This window comes from Trichomycterus rosablanca, chromosome 13, assembly GCF_030014385.1.
Source record: "Trichomycterus rosablanca isolate fTriRos1 chromosome 13, fTriRos1.hap1, whole genome shotgun sequence".
In the NCBI taxonomy this organism is placed as follows: Eukaryota; Metazoa; Chordata; class Actinopteri; order Siluriformes; family Trichomycteridae; genus Trichomycterus; species Trichomycterus rosablanca.
In genome coordinates this window covers 3143410-3159660 of record NC_086000.1, presented here as the reverse complement: position 1 = coordinate 3159660, position 16251 = coordinate 3143410, and the positions used below count along the sequence as shown (strand labels likewise).

Below are 16251 nucleotides of genomic sequence, written 5' to 3'. Positions count from 1 at the left end.
AATGGGGGGCAGGTGCACTGGGGCCCCCTGGTAGTTACGCCAATGAAACTAGTACTGGACTAGTAATTGAAAGGTTGCTGGTTCAGGCCTCACTACTTCCAAGTTGCTGCTGTTGGGCCCTTGAGCAAGACCCTAACTTTCAATTGCTTAGACAGTATACTGTCACAGTATTGGTTAAAAGCGTCTGCTAAATGCTGAAAATGGAAATCGAAGGGGGCGAGTGCTAGTCTGCAGCTCCGTTCGGCCAGCATTGAAGTGGTGGAACGGCAAATGTACTATATAAGGGAATTGAAAACGACTAAATTGAATTAAATGGGGGACACACACTAAATAAACCCAACCGCTGAACCAAAATCAATCCAGATCATCAGCGTGCATGTAAACGCTCACTGTAAAAGGGTACATTCGTTTAATTCGCGTGTGCCTCCAATTTGCTGAGATTATTGTCGCCTTTTCGGTCTATCACTGAAGATTTATGGGGCTTTTGACATTCAGGGGTCTGACGGTCAGCTCACAGCTGTTGGTCCACACACACACACACACACACACACACACACACACAAGCACCCAGCCTAACACACTCTACACAACCTGAAAGATTGAGTTTCGATGTACAGTGCTCAGTACGTTCACTCAATTCATTTACAATCATTTACATTTACGGCATTGAGCAGAGACGCCTTTATCCAAAGTGACTTACAGACAGTATACACTGATCATGCATAACATTACAACCACCTGCTTGTTTCTACACTTACTGTCCATTTTATCAGCTCCACTTACCATATAGAAGCACTTTGTAGTTCTACAATTACTGACTGTAGTCCATCTGTTTCTCTGCATACTTTGTTAGCCCCCTTTCACCCTGTTCTTCAATGGTCAGGACCCCCACAGAGCAGATATTATTTAGGTGGTGGATGATTCTCAGCACTGCAGTGACACCGACATGGTGGTGGTGTGTTAGTGTGTGTTGTGCTGGTATGAGTGGCTGAGTTTTTAAATACACTGTCCACTCTATTAGACACTCCTACCTAGTCGGTCCACCTTGTAGATGTAAAGTCAGAGACGATCGCTCATCTATTGCTGCTGTTTGAGTCGGTCATCTTCTAGACCTTCATCAGTGGTCACAGGACGCTGCCCACGGGGCGCTGTTGGCTGGATGTTTTGGTTGGTGGACTATTCTCAGTCCAGCAGTGACAGTGAGGCATTGCTGTGTCTGATCCACTCATACCAGCACAACACACACTAACACACCAGCACCATGTCAGTGTCACTGCAGTGCTGAGAATCATCCACCACCTAAATAATACCTGCTCTGTGGTGGTCCTGACCATTAAAGAAAAGCATGAAAGGGGGCTAACAAAGCATGCAGAGAAACAGATGGACTACAGTCAGTAATTGTAGAACTACAAAGTGCCTCTATATGGTAAGTGGAGCTGATAAAATGGACAATCAGTGTAGAAACAAGGAGGTGGTTTTAATGTTATGGCTGATCGGTGTACAGTCTGAGCAATTACAGGTTAAGGGCCTTGCTCAGGGGCGACCTTCTGATTTCTAGTCCAGTGCCGTAACCACTGGGCTACAACGTCCCCATCATCAATCCGGATCCAGCGCAGTTTTCACATCCAAATCCATTTCTAGCGCAACCCTCCTATTTTTATCCGGGCGTGGGACCTGCACTGTAAGCGCACCGACAGATATAGTACACGCCCTACAGCCGGGGTGATGGGCGCCGTTGAGAGATCCTTACTCACAACAGAAATACTTATACAAATGCCTTGGCTTACAGAGTGCAAACAGCTTCTCTGTGCGTCCGTGGCTATTTTTACTCGGGTGCAAACAGGCGCTGTGTAAATACTCAGCATTTTAACTAAGATTTAAAGCCGATCTATAGCTGTGGGTCAGGGAGGCAGCGAGAGGGTTTTGTGCGCTTTAAAAATAAACAAAGATTAGCATGCAGCCGGACGGCTTCTGTTTGTGACTTGAATTTGGAATCGAGTCGTTAATTATTACTTAATTAATAAGTTGTAGTGCTCGGGTTAGTGACTTTAAATGCGTCTGTAGGCAGAGCTGGTGCTCGTGCACTGAGGGTGGGTGAAGGTGCGTTTTAAATCAGCACCAAACACAGAAAAGTAGTTGAGTGGTTTGAGTCATGCTGTTGGTTCCAAATGCCACTTTAATTTATTCCCAAACGCTGCCACTTCATCACAGGCGACAAAACTGCCTTTGCGCCGACTGTGCCATGGAATGAGGCACTTTTGCACCAACTGTGCCATGGAATGGGGCAGTGTCGCTTACTTCGAGTGCCCAGATTCACCGCTTTGAGGCTCGGCTTTTACAGCTTGCCGCTGAGCTCAAAGTTTAATCTGACTGGCACTGACTTTTCACCAATGACTGACAGGTGGCATCAATGAGACAAATTGTTTATAGGACGTAGACAGTAGCAAAGTGCAGACGTGTCCTTTTTAACTACTTTTTAACACTTCAACTGTGATCATGTACAATCCAAGCAAATGTGGGTTAATGGTCTTTCTCGAGGACCCAACAGTGGCGACCTGGCAGTGGTGGGACTTGAACCAGAGACCTTCCAATTGCTAGTCAAAAGAGGGGCTCAGATGCTCGGACATCTCAAGCTCACAAGTTCCAATCTCCTCCGGGTACCTACTAGGCCAGTACCGTTGTGTTTACCGTTGCCCATCTAAACCAGTCAGACCCAAACGTTTCAGTCCACCCATGCGAATCCCTGCCAGCCTGCTGTCCCGGCTTTACGTGCCTCCACCCGGCTCCACGGTTGAGACCGTTTACCTGGGGGGGGGGGAGTTTAACTTCAGATGGGTATCAGTAATCAACTCCAAATTCTGTAGGGTAAAAGATTTGCTTACTGACTTTATAACATGAGAAACCTCTATCCATACTCACTATAATCTAGATAGAGAAACAAAATCCAACAAGTACCTACATTTTTCGTGTACTTATATATATATAATCCAGTTTAGATTTGTAAAACAAGACCATATGTTTGCAAACTTGTATTATTTGTATAAATAAATAAACAAACAAATAATGTCCATTAAGCTTATACACAAATAAACGACTTTTAGGTTGTGTAAATGTAATTCATGTAAAAACTAATCTAATAAAGTACTTTGTTTATTTGAAATCTATCTATCTATATGGAAGTATACGAAAAATGTAGGTACTATATATATATACTGTATATAATCTAATAATACTATATAATCTATATATTTTTCATCTATATATATATACATATAAAGTAGATGAAAAATGTAATATATATATATATATATATATATATATATATATATATATATATATATATATATATATATATATATATATATATATATATATGTTTGCAAACTTGTATAATTTGTATAAATAAATAAATAAACAAATGTCCATTAAGCTTATACACAAATAAACGACTTTTAGGTTGTGTAAATGTAATTCATGTAAAAACTAATCTAATAAAGTACTTTGTTTATTTTAAATAAACAACCAAACTTTAACAAGTTATAAAGTAATTAAAACTGTTACAAAAACGTTTAATTATTATATTAAAGAATCGTAATTTTACCTTAAACAAAACAAGTTACAAACTTAATGTGATTAAGCCGAACACGCTGGCACACGCCCAAGCGCAACTCACAGAATCCCGAAGTGCACTACAAAGTGCGTAAACAACATTACGTCACGCCCTATATGGTGCGCGTACGCATGGAACCCTGTGCTATTTAGAACACAGCCCGGCTAAGTAAGTTCCCAGAGCATTGCTAATAATAATAATAGCATGTTATTACAAGAGCTGTCAGTCTAAACAGTGCAAATGAACAACTTTACCTGCTTGGCACTGACCACAACAGTGCATTAAGTGTTAAATCATCTCAAATTAAACGTAAAACGAGTCAAAAACAGAACCTACCCGTTTCCTGAGGGTTATTACTCGAGTTGTTTTTCGTCCATGGGTTCACTTTGGGCGGCGGAGCCTCAGCCACTTGCTTCTTGTCGTTTTCTTGGTTGTTACCTGCCACATGTTGGTCGTTTTCTTTCTGACTGGGGTCGCTTTTGCTCGGAGAGTCCGGCTCGGCGTCCATAGCCCCCGGAGCCCCCAGTTCAGGGGGTTTCGAGTCGACTTTGGGCTCTTCGGAGTGGACTTCGGGAGGTCGCTCGGTGTCCGCGCTGTTCGTGCCGTTTTGGTCGCTCTTTTCTAATCGACATTCGCTCGCCACTTCGGCTGACATGTTGAAGAAAAACCCCCACACACGTTTTTATCTGCCAGCGTCCCTGAAATAACAAAGTCCACACCGAGGTGAAAACAGGCAGCGGGGAGTGAAAAGTGCACGAGTTTGACAGCAGCTCCGTCCAACCGACTCCACTCAGCTCTGCGCTTTAAAATTCACTTCAGAATAACTTCACACCCCGACAATCCATGTTGGGATTAAACCTAGGGAGCTGTTTAGAGATTTCCACCAAAAAAAGCGAAAATTCAGCCACGTTTTTTGACTCCACTTGACGTTTGGGCCGATCTGCAGTCACTGAACCTAAAAGGAAATAAAACTCCGAATAGCCACGAGTCATTGATTCGCTGATAGAAATGAGCTCAACAGCGCCACGCAGGCCGGACGGTGCAACTGCAGCAGCTCCACACTTATCAGCAATGACAAACTGACGTGGCCCCGATTAGCTTAAAGTAGCCACGGTTAATACTTTTCCCTGCTATTGCACTAAATTCAAAACATTCAAAGTACTTACAAATAATATTTAAATCTATTTGTAAAGTGCATATATCATAAACACAGAAAACAGCATTTAAAAACAGCAAGGCTGGCTTGTTTACATTCCTCTTCCTAGTCACGTTGTAGACGCTCATTAAAAGACGTTCACTAAACAGCAAACTTTACTGCTCACAAATGAAAACATGGCAGCATTGTTTGTTAATGGCTAGCATTTTATGATCGAGCTGGTACACTTTTATCAGTAACGACAAACTGACGTGGCCTCGATTAGCTTAAAGTAGCCACGGTTAATACTTTTCCCTGCTATTGCACTAAATTCAAAACATTCAAAGTACTTACAAATAATATTTAAATCTATTTGTAAAGTGCATATATCATAAACACAGAAAACAGCATTTAAAAACAGCAAGGCTGGCTTGTTTACATTCCTCTTCCTAGTCACGTTGTAGACGCTCATTAAAAGATGTTCACTAAACAGCAAACTTTACTGCTCACAAATGAAAACATGGCAGCATTGTTTGTTAATGGCTAGCATTTTATGATTGAGCTGGTCCACACACTTCTACAACAGTGTCATCAGGTCAGACGGTGCAACTGCAGCAGCTCCACACTTATCAGTACTAAAGTGCATCTATGATGAGCTTAAAAAACAGCATCTGAAAAACACAGCCAGGCTGGTTTGTTTATATTCCTACTAATAGTTCCAGAAACTCATCTTAGAGCCCTTTACTCAACAGCAAACTTTACTGCTCACAAAACATGGCAGCATTGTTTGCTAATGACTAACATGTTATGACCGAGGTGGTCCACACCCTGCTACAACAGTGGACCTCAGATGATACTGCTGGACGTACCTATGCAAAAACGTGTAGGAAAGATAGACTGCTATGTGTCACAGGCCGGGTTGGCGTCCATAACCCACTGTACTGGGGGTTATGGATGCCAACCCGGACTCACCGAGCAAAAACAACCCCTGTTCCTCTCACAAGTCTTCCTTAATTACTCTTTAGATTAGAAATTTATTTTTGTATTTATTTTAGGCCTTTTTTGTATTTATTATACTGTTTTATATCTGCACTGTATTGTACTGTCTTGCACTTTTGTTCTATGTTGCACCCTGGTCCTGGAGAAACGTTGTTTCGTTTCAATATGTACTTGTATATAGCTGAAATGACAATAAAGCCTCTCTCTTGTCTGTCTTGACAAAAAGTAAAAACATGGCTACAACTGAAAAAAAATCCCACATCTGCTGTTGAACTTTGTGTTCATTGTTGCAAGCCAAATTTCCTCTTTTAAAAATTAAACTTAAAATAAAATTGGAAAAAAACAGCATCTGACAACCACAGACCCGCTCTGGCTTGTTTACATTCCTCTGGCTAATTCAGGAATTTCGGAACTGTCTATAACTAGGGATCTCAACCTCTGGCCTGCTTTTTGGAACCTGTGACACATAGCAGTGCGACTAGCACTAATGCCCCAGGCTTATTCTTGCTGTATACAGTATGTTTGCATATGTGTGGGCTGCAAATTTGACTTTTGGACACTTTTATCACTAGAACAGGGGAAGGTTGTAAAGGACGCTGCTTGTTTACTTTTTTTTTCAGGCTGGTCTTGTTATAGACTAGTTATAGATGTGGTACAAGAATGCCTTCAAAAACCTTAAAGCCATTGTAGTGGTTAATCACACAGTCCTAGAAATTCCACACAGTCTTTTTTTTTCTTTTACTGTCACTTAATGAATAAAACACATTATTATTATCATTAATGATTCACTTTGCCTCCTTATTGACATTTCTAGGAATAGCTTGATCTCTCTGCCAGTCCAATCTCAAACCGTCACCTTATCCAGATTATCTCAAACATAATTCAAGTACCAGCAAAAACTCTGCAGGTCTGCATTTAATTAGATGCTGCTGGAACACAGATGCCTCTGTCAACAGTCAAGCAGGCTTAACATCACTAGACAAGGTTTGTGCACAGTAGATACCCTGTCAACAGTCTCCGTCTGGAAGTGAAATTGGTGGCAGCGAGCCACAATGCCCTCTCCTGGTTGAAATGTGTCTATATTAATACAGTGTAAACATTAAAAAGATACAGGCCATAACGGTTGTTGGGTGAGAGAAGACGGTTTCAAATGCCATGGATAGACCCTTGGTAACTACAGTTGTCCAGGAACACAAGAATTGTCTGATGTAGGATGGTCAGTATTTTGACCCTTGAGCTCAAAACTGTTCCTAAAAAGGTGCATAAAATAACCACACAGACATTGTTTTAAAAATTTTATTTATTATTGCATTATAATATAATTATATTTCAGTTTCAATTACTACAGTAATGTCATTACAAATTAAAAATAATAAATACAAAATAATTACATTTCAAAATGACATGCTATTGTTAAACAACACTTGCTGTTTTGCCTGACAGGAATCGCTGTTACAAATGTAGAGGTATAAATTGTACTTTTTGACCATTAATTTTGTCTGCGTGTGGGATTCATTTTGTGTTGGAGGATTTGTTTTTGTGTTGTGGGATTAGTTTTGTGTCGAGGGATTTGTTTATGTTGTGTGAGCCAATGTTTTGAGCTGGATCTTGTGCTGTGGGATTTGTTTTTATGTTGCGGGATTTGTTTTTGCATTGTGGGATTAGTTTTATGTTGTGGGATTTGTTTTTGCACTGTGGGATCAGTTTTTTATGTTGAGGAATCTGTTCTTGCACTGTGAGATTAGTTTTTATGTTGAGGAATTTGTTTATGTCACGTGGGCTAGTGTTTTAAGCTTTATTTTGTACTGGGATTAGTTTAATGTGCTGTGGGATTTGTTTTTGTGTTGTGGGATTTGTTTTGTGTTGGAGGATTTGTTTATGTTGTGTTGGCCACTGTTCTGAGCATGTTTTTGCACTGTGGGATTAGTTTTATGCGCAGTAGGATTGGTTTTGTGTTGTGGGATTAGTTTATGTTGTGTTGACCAGTGTTTTGAGCTGGAATTTGTGTTGTGGGATTAGTTTTGTGTTGAGGGGTTTGTTTATGTGTCATGGGCTAGTGATTTGGTGTTGTGGGATTAGTTTTTTGTGTTGTGGGATTAGTTTTGTGTTGTATGTAGCAGAACTTCTGGGTCCTGATTCTGGTTTATTTATTAATGTTCCTGTAAGATAAATGTTTAGTCTCCTGAGCATGTTTCTCAACCCTCGTCAGCACACAGTTCTGATTCCTGGTGATGGTGCCTAATGTAGGTTGTTCCAGACGGTAAAGAGAGTCGTGGTGGTCAGGAGAGTGTAGATGACCTGCAGAGAGCTTGCAGATGACAGAGTTTTAGGTCTGGTGTATATATAAGGATGTTCCTGTAAATAAAAAGCAGATTTGAACATGAACATGTTAATATTATGTGTTGAAGTTAGAAAAGCACTACTTCCTGTTAGACTACGTTACCTGTGATGGACAGATTAGTTGTACTGGATCTGAAAAAGTCTCAATCAGCTGCTTCTGATCAGCTGGTTGAAACTGTTAAAAGAGGCAGTCATTCATTTTTACTAGAAGCTATTCTGAGCTAATGCACTTAAAAAAAAAAAGAATGGGTAATTAACACATATGCCAACCAGCAAACAGGTTGGCGTGTGCATTAATAAATGACCTCAGATACATTCTACTTTAAAACTGTAAGAAACTCCTGTGTGTTTTTTATATCTGAAATTTGAGTTACCATGTTGTTCCAGAGACCCTTGGCCAGCATCTCATGACCCTTCACAGTGAAATGAAAACAATCCGGAGCAAAGTAACTAAAATCAATGGAGCTGTCCTGTAATGAATAACAAAACACAGGACAATGATACGATCTGTCAGAAATCACAAGTAGATCAAATAAATACAAGCCCACAGGAACATGTGCTCACAGTACTAAGTTTGACAAAAACTCTCTAGTGCTTTTAAAATGTAATAATCGGATGTTGTTAGAAGCTATTTTTAAAGCATTAACGTTGTACCCACAGGTAGTCTGGAAGGCTTAGCCTTGGTTGCGTACGGCTGCAGAACCACGGCAAAATCCTCCTTGAAGAAGCGATCACTGTTCAGAAGTTCCTCCAGTCTCCTCTGATAAAACACACCACACACAGACCCCACGTTATAAATATTTCACTGCACATAGGATCACTTGGCTCATTTTAGCTACTCAATAAAATCTGGTCGAGTATGTCAGAAAATGTTTGCACAGAATGGTACAAAAAACCATCCAGTGAGCAGAAGTTCTGCGAATATAAACAGATGGTTCAAGTGGGCAGGAAGGCTACGCTAACCCACATTATCTTTTTGTTTTAAAACCATCAAGAGAACACATGTCAAGTCAAATCTTGAGCTGGTCGGTTACCAGAGCAGAAGGCCAGCGAACAACAGGAATCTAAGGCTACTGTGGGCACAGGCTCACCAAAACTGTTGAAGATCGGAAACATGTTGTCTGGTTTAATGAACGTCAGTCACCAACAATAAAGTGCTTTTGATGAAGAATATTTCCAGTGTCCCCAGTAATCAGATACAACAAAGCCCAAGACTTTCATGTCACAGTCACTAAAACATGTCAGATATATGAACTTCAGCTGGAGTTATAACAGTATTATAATGAGTGCAAAGTATACAGTGAGAATTGGGTGGGGGCAATTTATATTTCATATATATACACTGCCTGGCCAAAAAAAAAGGTCACCAAATGGATTTAACTAAGCAAATAGGTAAGAGCCTCCCATTGGATAATTACTGCATGGGTGATTATGTTTTAGCTGGCAACAAGTTATTTAACCCTAACTGATGCAGTGAGTAGCTTCTCATTTAAACGTTTGGTAAAATCAAATCATAGAAAAACTACAGTAGAACTCAGGGAGATGTTTAATAGTGAAAGTAAGAGCATTTCCACATGCGCAATGCGAAGGAAACTCAAGAGATTGGGACTAAACAGCTGTGTAGCCTTAAGGAAACCACTTGTCAGTGAGGCTAACCGGCAAAAACGGCTTCAATCTGAAGAGAAGAGAAGGCGCTGTATGGTAACGTCAGGAGCAGCTATCTAGCTTGTTTAATACACTTTGTTGCTTTCTGAGTTTCTGGATTCAATTACAGGTCAGCTAACTATCAACCCCCTAACTGATGCAGTGAGTAGCTTCTCATTTAAACGTTTGGTAAAATCAAATCATAGAAAAACTACAGTAGAACTCAGGGAGATGTTTAATAGTGAAAGTAAGAGCATTTCCACATGCGCAATGCGAAGGAAACTCAAGAGATTGGGACTAAACAGCTGTGTAGCCTTAAGGAAACCACTTGTCAGTGAGGCTAACCGGCAAAAACGGCTTCAATCTGAAGAGAAGAGAAGGCGCTGTATGGTAACGTCAGGAGCAGCTATCTAGCTTGTTTAATACACTTTGTTGCTTTCTGAGTTTCTGGATTCAATTACAGGTCAGCTAACTATCAACCCCCCCCCCCGAACTGTTGATTTTACCTCTTTTTTAGGGGATCCATGTATTATTTAAGAGTGTCAGACACCCCCCCCCCCCCTCATTCTTTCCATTATTTGAACCATGGTATTGAATACACTATAATGCACATACATGACTAATAAGTATGAGGTTTTTATTTACTTCATACACACCTGAAATTCCAGATTTAATTCAGCCAGCTCTGCCAATTCTGTAGAGTTCTCTTTAGGCAAGACCAAACATGAACAGAAACTCCTAGAATACAATAGAGAGAGAAATAGACAAATAAGAGAAGATTAATAGGTAATAAATGTGATTGAATGAGAAACTAGTAGGTAGTGAGATAACAGAAAGAATGAATCTATCAGTATTAGAAATAAGGCTGTAGGGCACAATTGCCTGCAGATCATTGAGCAACCCAGTTTATAATTTATCAATCTCAAATGTGGACAAATTGAGAGAGTACTTTTGAAGCTGGCAGCCGAGGGAGGGTTTGGAAACGTCTCTGAGAGGCTTCATGGTAAAGATCTGCACCACGTTCACTATCAGTCGAGGAACCTGGAACAACAAAAACACATCACAAACGTAACAAAGAAAACCCAAGTACATATTTACGTCTTTTTACTACTTTTAGAAATACTGATGATAAATTTGAAATACACAGTATAGCCAAAAGTATGTGGACACCTCTCCTAATGTTTGGGTTCTGGTGTTTCCAACCATTTCCAACAGAAGCATAGAATCTATTATATAAAATATCATGTAATATATAATACAGTATATATATTTTAAATATATGTTCTGTTCCAGCATAAATACATTGTTTGATTCATTTCATGTTGAGTAATTTAAGTGATCTGCACAAAGTCCTGACCCCAACCCCACTGAATAATTTAAGATGAGTTAAACGTCTTTTGAGAGCCAGGCCTTCTCATCTAACATCAGTATCTGACCTCACAAATTCCCACAGACACCCAAAATCTTCCAGCTGCTCTTCTGTGAGCAGAGTAATTCCCTCTGGCAATCCGATCTGACAAGCCAATCATCGCCTGTACAGGCACCTGACCTGCTGGTGGCAGAGCAGAGATTCAAACCCGGCGAGTTTGAGATCAGTTCTGGTGTGCTAGCGTGTTTCACTGCGGTGCCACCGGAGTGGCTCAATTGTTACTTTTTATAGCAACCTAGGTAGGTAGAGGTCACCAGAGTGCCCAGGGGAACTGAGCATGCCCAATTAAAAAAAAAAAAAACACCTAACGTCATTAACAAGGACGTGCGCTTATTAATGTGAACTGTATTAAGGTGAACACACTAGTAACACCACTGTGATGTGTAAAAAAAGTACAAATGTATTCATCTTACCTCCTTCATCATCAAGTCTAGGGACCCGGTGAGGTACTTAATGAAGTTTTCAGGTGTGAACAGTTTCTAGATACAAACACATTCACAAAGAGTCTCATCCACATACAGTAGATTCTCATAGATCGCATAGATCTCATAGATCTTCAGAAGTAAAAATCATACGGTCATATATAAAACATTATTAACTTCAATTTTATTAACCGCTTGATCCTGGTTGGGATTGGGATGGGGCCGGTTCCACTTAGCAGGAGGCAAGAATACCCTGGACAGGGTACCAGTCCATCACAGGGCTTCGACCTCCCCTCACTTCAGTCACGTCTGTTTAGACGCCCTGCCAGCTGATAGCACAGCTGAGATTTGGACCTGGATTTCAGCTGTGATGAGATAGCGTAATAGACCGCTGTGCCACCCAAGTGCCCATTATATGAAAAACAAGGTGAATTATTCTGATTCTGATTCATTAATTCCATTCATGTTTATTCATTATTTACCCAGGTAAGGTTTGCTTTGGGTCCGGACCCACCCGGAAACCCTGGGACCAAGGGAGGAGCGCATCCCGGACCGGGTGCCTATCCATCGAAGCCTGATTTTAGAGCAGCCGATTCAACTTCTGCATGTTTTGGGGAGCAGGTCCCCAATGACTCAGGTGCAATGAAATGACGACTTACTCTGTCCTTGCAGTAATCACAGATATCATTCATCCCAATTAGGATGGTCACCAGCTTCCAGTCTTCTTCAAAGTTTAAACCCTGAAACAGAGTCAAATCTATAAAGAATATAATTCAGCACAGTCATTGTAATATATATGTAGCGTATTCTGACTAAAGGACGCTCACTGGATAGGTTTTGAAGGTGTCGATCATGTGTCTGGTCTGCTCGGAGAAATTCCTGCAAGGACAAAAAAAATACAAATAAAACTTGGGATGGTCATGTGACCTGGTATTTACTAAACGAGAGGAATATTACTCTACAGTATAGAATATGCACTATATGGCAAAACATACTTAAACACCCCTCAAAATCATAGAGTTCAGCAGTTTTAGCCACGCCCACTGCTATCAGATGTATAAAACTAATTATGTACAATAAATGATAGACTACGAACATTATGTGTGTAATACGAGGTCCATATTGATATGATTTTATGAGTAGCCTGGCAGTGGTAGCCTAGCAGTTAAGGTACAGTGTTGCCACTGTAAGTCACTTATAAAAGCGTCTTCTAAGGGCTGAAAATTTAAATGTAATGACTTGCTCAAACCTCAACCCAACTGGAGTAAATTCCGAGCCTGGCCCTCTAGTCTAATCAGGCACAAATTTCCACCAGCACACTCCAAAATCTTTTAAATACCCTCCTTGAAGACAGCAGGCTGTTAAAGTCATGATGTTGCTAAATATCAAGCTCTTACTCAGGTGTCTATATTCTTTTGAATCTTTAGAGAGAACTGGAGGACGGAGATTACACTGTGTTGTGACCAGTCACGGCCAGATTGAAGCCGGTTTTGTTAACATCAGCAGGAACATCGTTCATGGTCATCATGGGAGCCGGACCCAGCACATCTGGGTTAAAAAGCTTCACGATGTCTGAAAGAGAGAAGAAGATCCCAAGTGTGTTAGAAGGAGGCAGGTGAAGACACCACAATCTTTACTGCTCACAAACGCAAACATGGAAGACTCGCTTGCTAAATAGGTAGCATCTAAAGATCTTGTCATCCAAGGACAGGTGACTAATTAATGGAAAATCCTGAATAAATTAGGGGAGAAACTGAACGAGTGCAGATGTTTCCAGAAGGTGTGTTGCATGAAGTAGTAAATCATGCTAAAAACATGATAGATGGCATCTATAAAAATTGAGCATGTCTAAAACAAAGTGACTTTGAGAAGAGGGTATTTTGTAGGGGGGCACATATGGCAGGAGTCTCTGCAAGTGTTTCAAAACTGCTGCAACATTTCTATTCTAATCGGAGGTAAACGTATGCCCCCCTTCCAATTAGTCTAAATAGTATAAATGATGTGCACCCAACTTTTTGGTGCTTTTCTGTCCCAGCATGAATGTACCCTGTGCATCCTGTCAGCCCAAAGCTTGGTTTGGTGTGCACACAACCCTGACCTTAGAAATGCTCACCTGTCTGAATGGGCACAAATTCACACATGCATACTCCAAAATCTATTAAAATCAAGCCTTTTCAGATGTCTGGAGGCCACCCATGATTTCAGAATAGGACGTCCGATATTTTGGACAGTGCTCTCCACCACCATGATCACAACACCAATTAGATCCATCCCGTAGCACCAGTACCCTCACTTGTTGTTGCGCTGCTATATCTCACCCAGTGCTGAACTTTTGCCCTGATTTGAACATGAATTATCAGACCTATGAACGATAAATAGAGACAAACACTGTAATATCATATCTTACTTGCAAGAGTGATAACATCACTGTATGATCCGTGGCCTCCAATACTGCAGAGAACAAAAAGTCATTTAATTATTATGATTTAAAAAATCATTCAATTAATTCTCATTCCATTAGCATGACATTTTGATTGATTATTTGGGAGGGGGTCGAATTCTAGACTGGGTTCACAAATACATAAGGTGCATGGCGTTACATGAACCTAGTCAAAGCCGGATAAATAGAGCTAAGTGAAATATGTAAATAACTCTTAATGGGAGCGGCCGGAAAGAATCGATCAATCTACTTAGTTATATTATCCCATATATTAGCCCATGACAAAAAGACTTGATGTCAGATGTCAGTTCTGTTTCCAATTCTGAGATCATGTTCAGATTTCGAGTAGCTGTTTGGGTTTCTTGCCATTTATTATAGAATAGAACGCCTTTATTTGTCATATGACAGCTTGTTTGGAAGCTGGGGTTAAAGCGCAGGGTCAGCCATGGTACGGCGCCCTTGGAGCTGAGAGGGTTAAGGGCCTTGCTCAGGGGTCCAACAGTGGCTGCCTGGCAGAGCAGGGATTAGAACTCTGAACCTTTCACTTGAAAGTTTTACCCACTAGGCTACCACAGTCCCACTGCATTTATTACATCAGTAACAAAAATCATACAAATGCAGATCAAGCTTCTGTTATGCAGATGTTTGGGCACATGGGTGGTATGGTGGTCTAATGCGATAGCCTATCACCGCTGAGATATTAGAAGCTTGAGTTCTAATCTTAGCTCTGCAATCAGTTTGGAGCACTGGCACATTTGGCGATGCCTGAGGAAGGATGGTCGATGGGGTTCCTCATTGCGACCTCTGATCACATCTTTACTTTGTACATCAAGGAGCGTGTATGTTATATGTTTATTAAGACCTAATAATAAACCACAATTTTGAGATAGTTCTGTACCTCCACGATAGGTGGCGATACTCAAATGGTATTCCCAGAATGTTAGAAGCATTGGCACCGATGGCAGTCTAACAAGAGGAAAGAAAATACAGTGTAGACATCAAATACATTAATACAAAGTATGTTCATCTCCAAAATTATTGGCACCAAATGTGTAAAATCATGACACAATAATATATACAATAATATAGGATAACAGAATTGTACACTTTAGTTGAAGTATATTTATTGATAGTCCTGCATTAAATACTGTAATACTTTGTATATCTATAATTTCTCCTATAATAAGATGTAAGAAAATCTCCAGATCCTACAAACACCTGAATACTTTACACTTGAGCTCACTCCTCAGCTTTTCAATAAGGTTTAGATCATGTGACTGGACTAAATGTTTAAATTTAAACCTATTGGTAAATCACGGGGTCCATGATGCCATATATGCTAACAAGATTCCCACAGCCTTTAAAGTACAAACTTCCTCAAAATGTTAGGATTATCACAGAGTTAGGATTAGGTTCTCATTTTGTGAAGTGATTCTTTGCTAGCTGCTAGCGACTACACAGTATTTTATTATAATTTGTATGAAACAAGACATTCTTAAATTGGTCACTTGTGCAGTTACTTGCTAGGTGAAAGCTGAGTTAGCTACTTTTATGGCCTCGTAACAGTTTCTATCCAGACAATATCAGAGATCATCATAATCAAATTAGCAATAGTGATACTTACAGTCAGGGAGTCGCCCAGTGCTCCAATAACTTTAATGTCTGCTGCTTTGACCTTTTCCACTGTGAGACAGACATGAAAGGTCACACAGGTTAGTTTTAGAAATCAGAAACGCTACAAAAGGTAATTTGTTAGCTAAAGATGCCAACTTGACTAACCATTGAAAGGCAGGAGCTGAAGCTAGCGTAAAATATCTCCTGTTGCAACAGTAGTACATCAGTTTAATTGTGTGCATTATTATTACTATTATTATTATTTATACATTTCCCAGATCACCTGAAGTAGGTACAGTTGGGGAAGGGCTCATGTCTGGACACTGGAATGGAGAATGCTGGAATCCCTGGGGTCGAATTTTCTCCGGGAACTCCTAAAAGATCAAACTGGTTAGAACATCCACAAAACCAAAATATTATGTGAATACTATGTGAATATCATATCATGTGAATACGAGATTGGTTTGTCGCCATGGACTTCCATTAATGCATGCATTAATCTCCTACCTTATGGAGCTCCTCCTGACTGAGGTGACTTAGTGCTTCTTTATAGTCCTTCCACCAGTTTCCTGGTCATTTGTAACACAACAGAACATGTTCAGGTACAATCCCAAAAAA

At 40.3% G+C, this 16251-nt stretch overlaps 2 protein-coding genes across 3 annotated transcripts in view; both read right to left on the bottom strand.

Moving 5' to 3' along the window:
• Positions 1 to 4521, bottom strand: part of larp1b (La ribonucleoprotein 1B) — a 32510-nt gene extending 27989 nt beyond the window's left edge. For both annotated transcript variants that reach the window (XM_063007131.1, XM_063007132.1), the window contains exon 1: positions 3947 to 4521. In XM_063007131.1, the coding sequence (XP_062863201.1) occupies positions 3947 to 4265 (319 nt within the window). In that variant the 5' untranslated portion in view covers positions 4266 to 4521. The remainder of the gene's footprint in view (positions 1 to 3946) is intronic.
• Positions 4522 to 7124: 2603 nt separating this feature from the next.
• Positions 7125 to 16203, bottom strand: si:dkey-177p2.18 (phospholipase B1, membrane-associated). Its single transcript, XM_063007719.1, has 16 exons — positions 16141 to 16203; positions 15917 to 16007; positions 15799 to 15837; positions 15644 to 15702; positions 14918 to 14985; positions 13987 to 14030; positions 13031 to 13151; positions 12407 to 12458; positions 12239 to 12319; positions 11571 to 11636; positions 10678 to 10769; positions 10385 to 10466; positions 8743 to 8844; positions 8459 to 8554; positions 8188 to 8259; positions 7125 to 8099 (listed from the first exon to the last, which is right to left on the bottom strand). Exons 7-16 carry the CDS (start codon positions 13105 to 13107, stop codon positions 7983 to 7985), a joined length of 837 nt encoding a protein of 278 aa, XP_062863789.1. The 5' UTR covers positions 13108 to 13151; positions 13987 to 14030; positions 14918 to 14985; positions 15644 to 15702; positions 15799 to 15837; positions 15917 to 16007; positions 16141 to 16203; the 3' UTR covers positions 7125 to 7982.
• Between the last annotated feature and the right edge of the window lie 48 nt (positions 16204 to 16251).

Coding starts and splice junctions, on each gene's coding strand:
- si:dkey-177p2.18 (XM_063007719.1), bottom strand. CDS start 13,107: ATGATGACCATGAACGATGTTCCTGCTGATGTTAACAAAACCGGCTTC. Junction 11,637..12,238: donor GTGATTACTGCAAGGACAGA/GTAAGTCGTCAT, acceptor GTTTGTATCTAG/AAACTGTTCACACCTGAAAA. Junction 8,845..10,384: donor AATTAAATCTGGAATTTCAG/GTGTGTATGAAG, acceptor GTGTTTTATCAG/AGGAGACTGGAGGAACTTCT.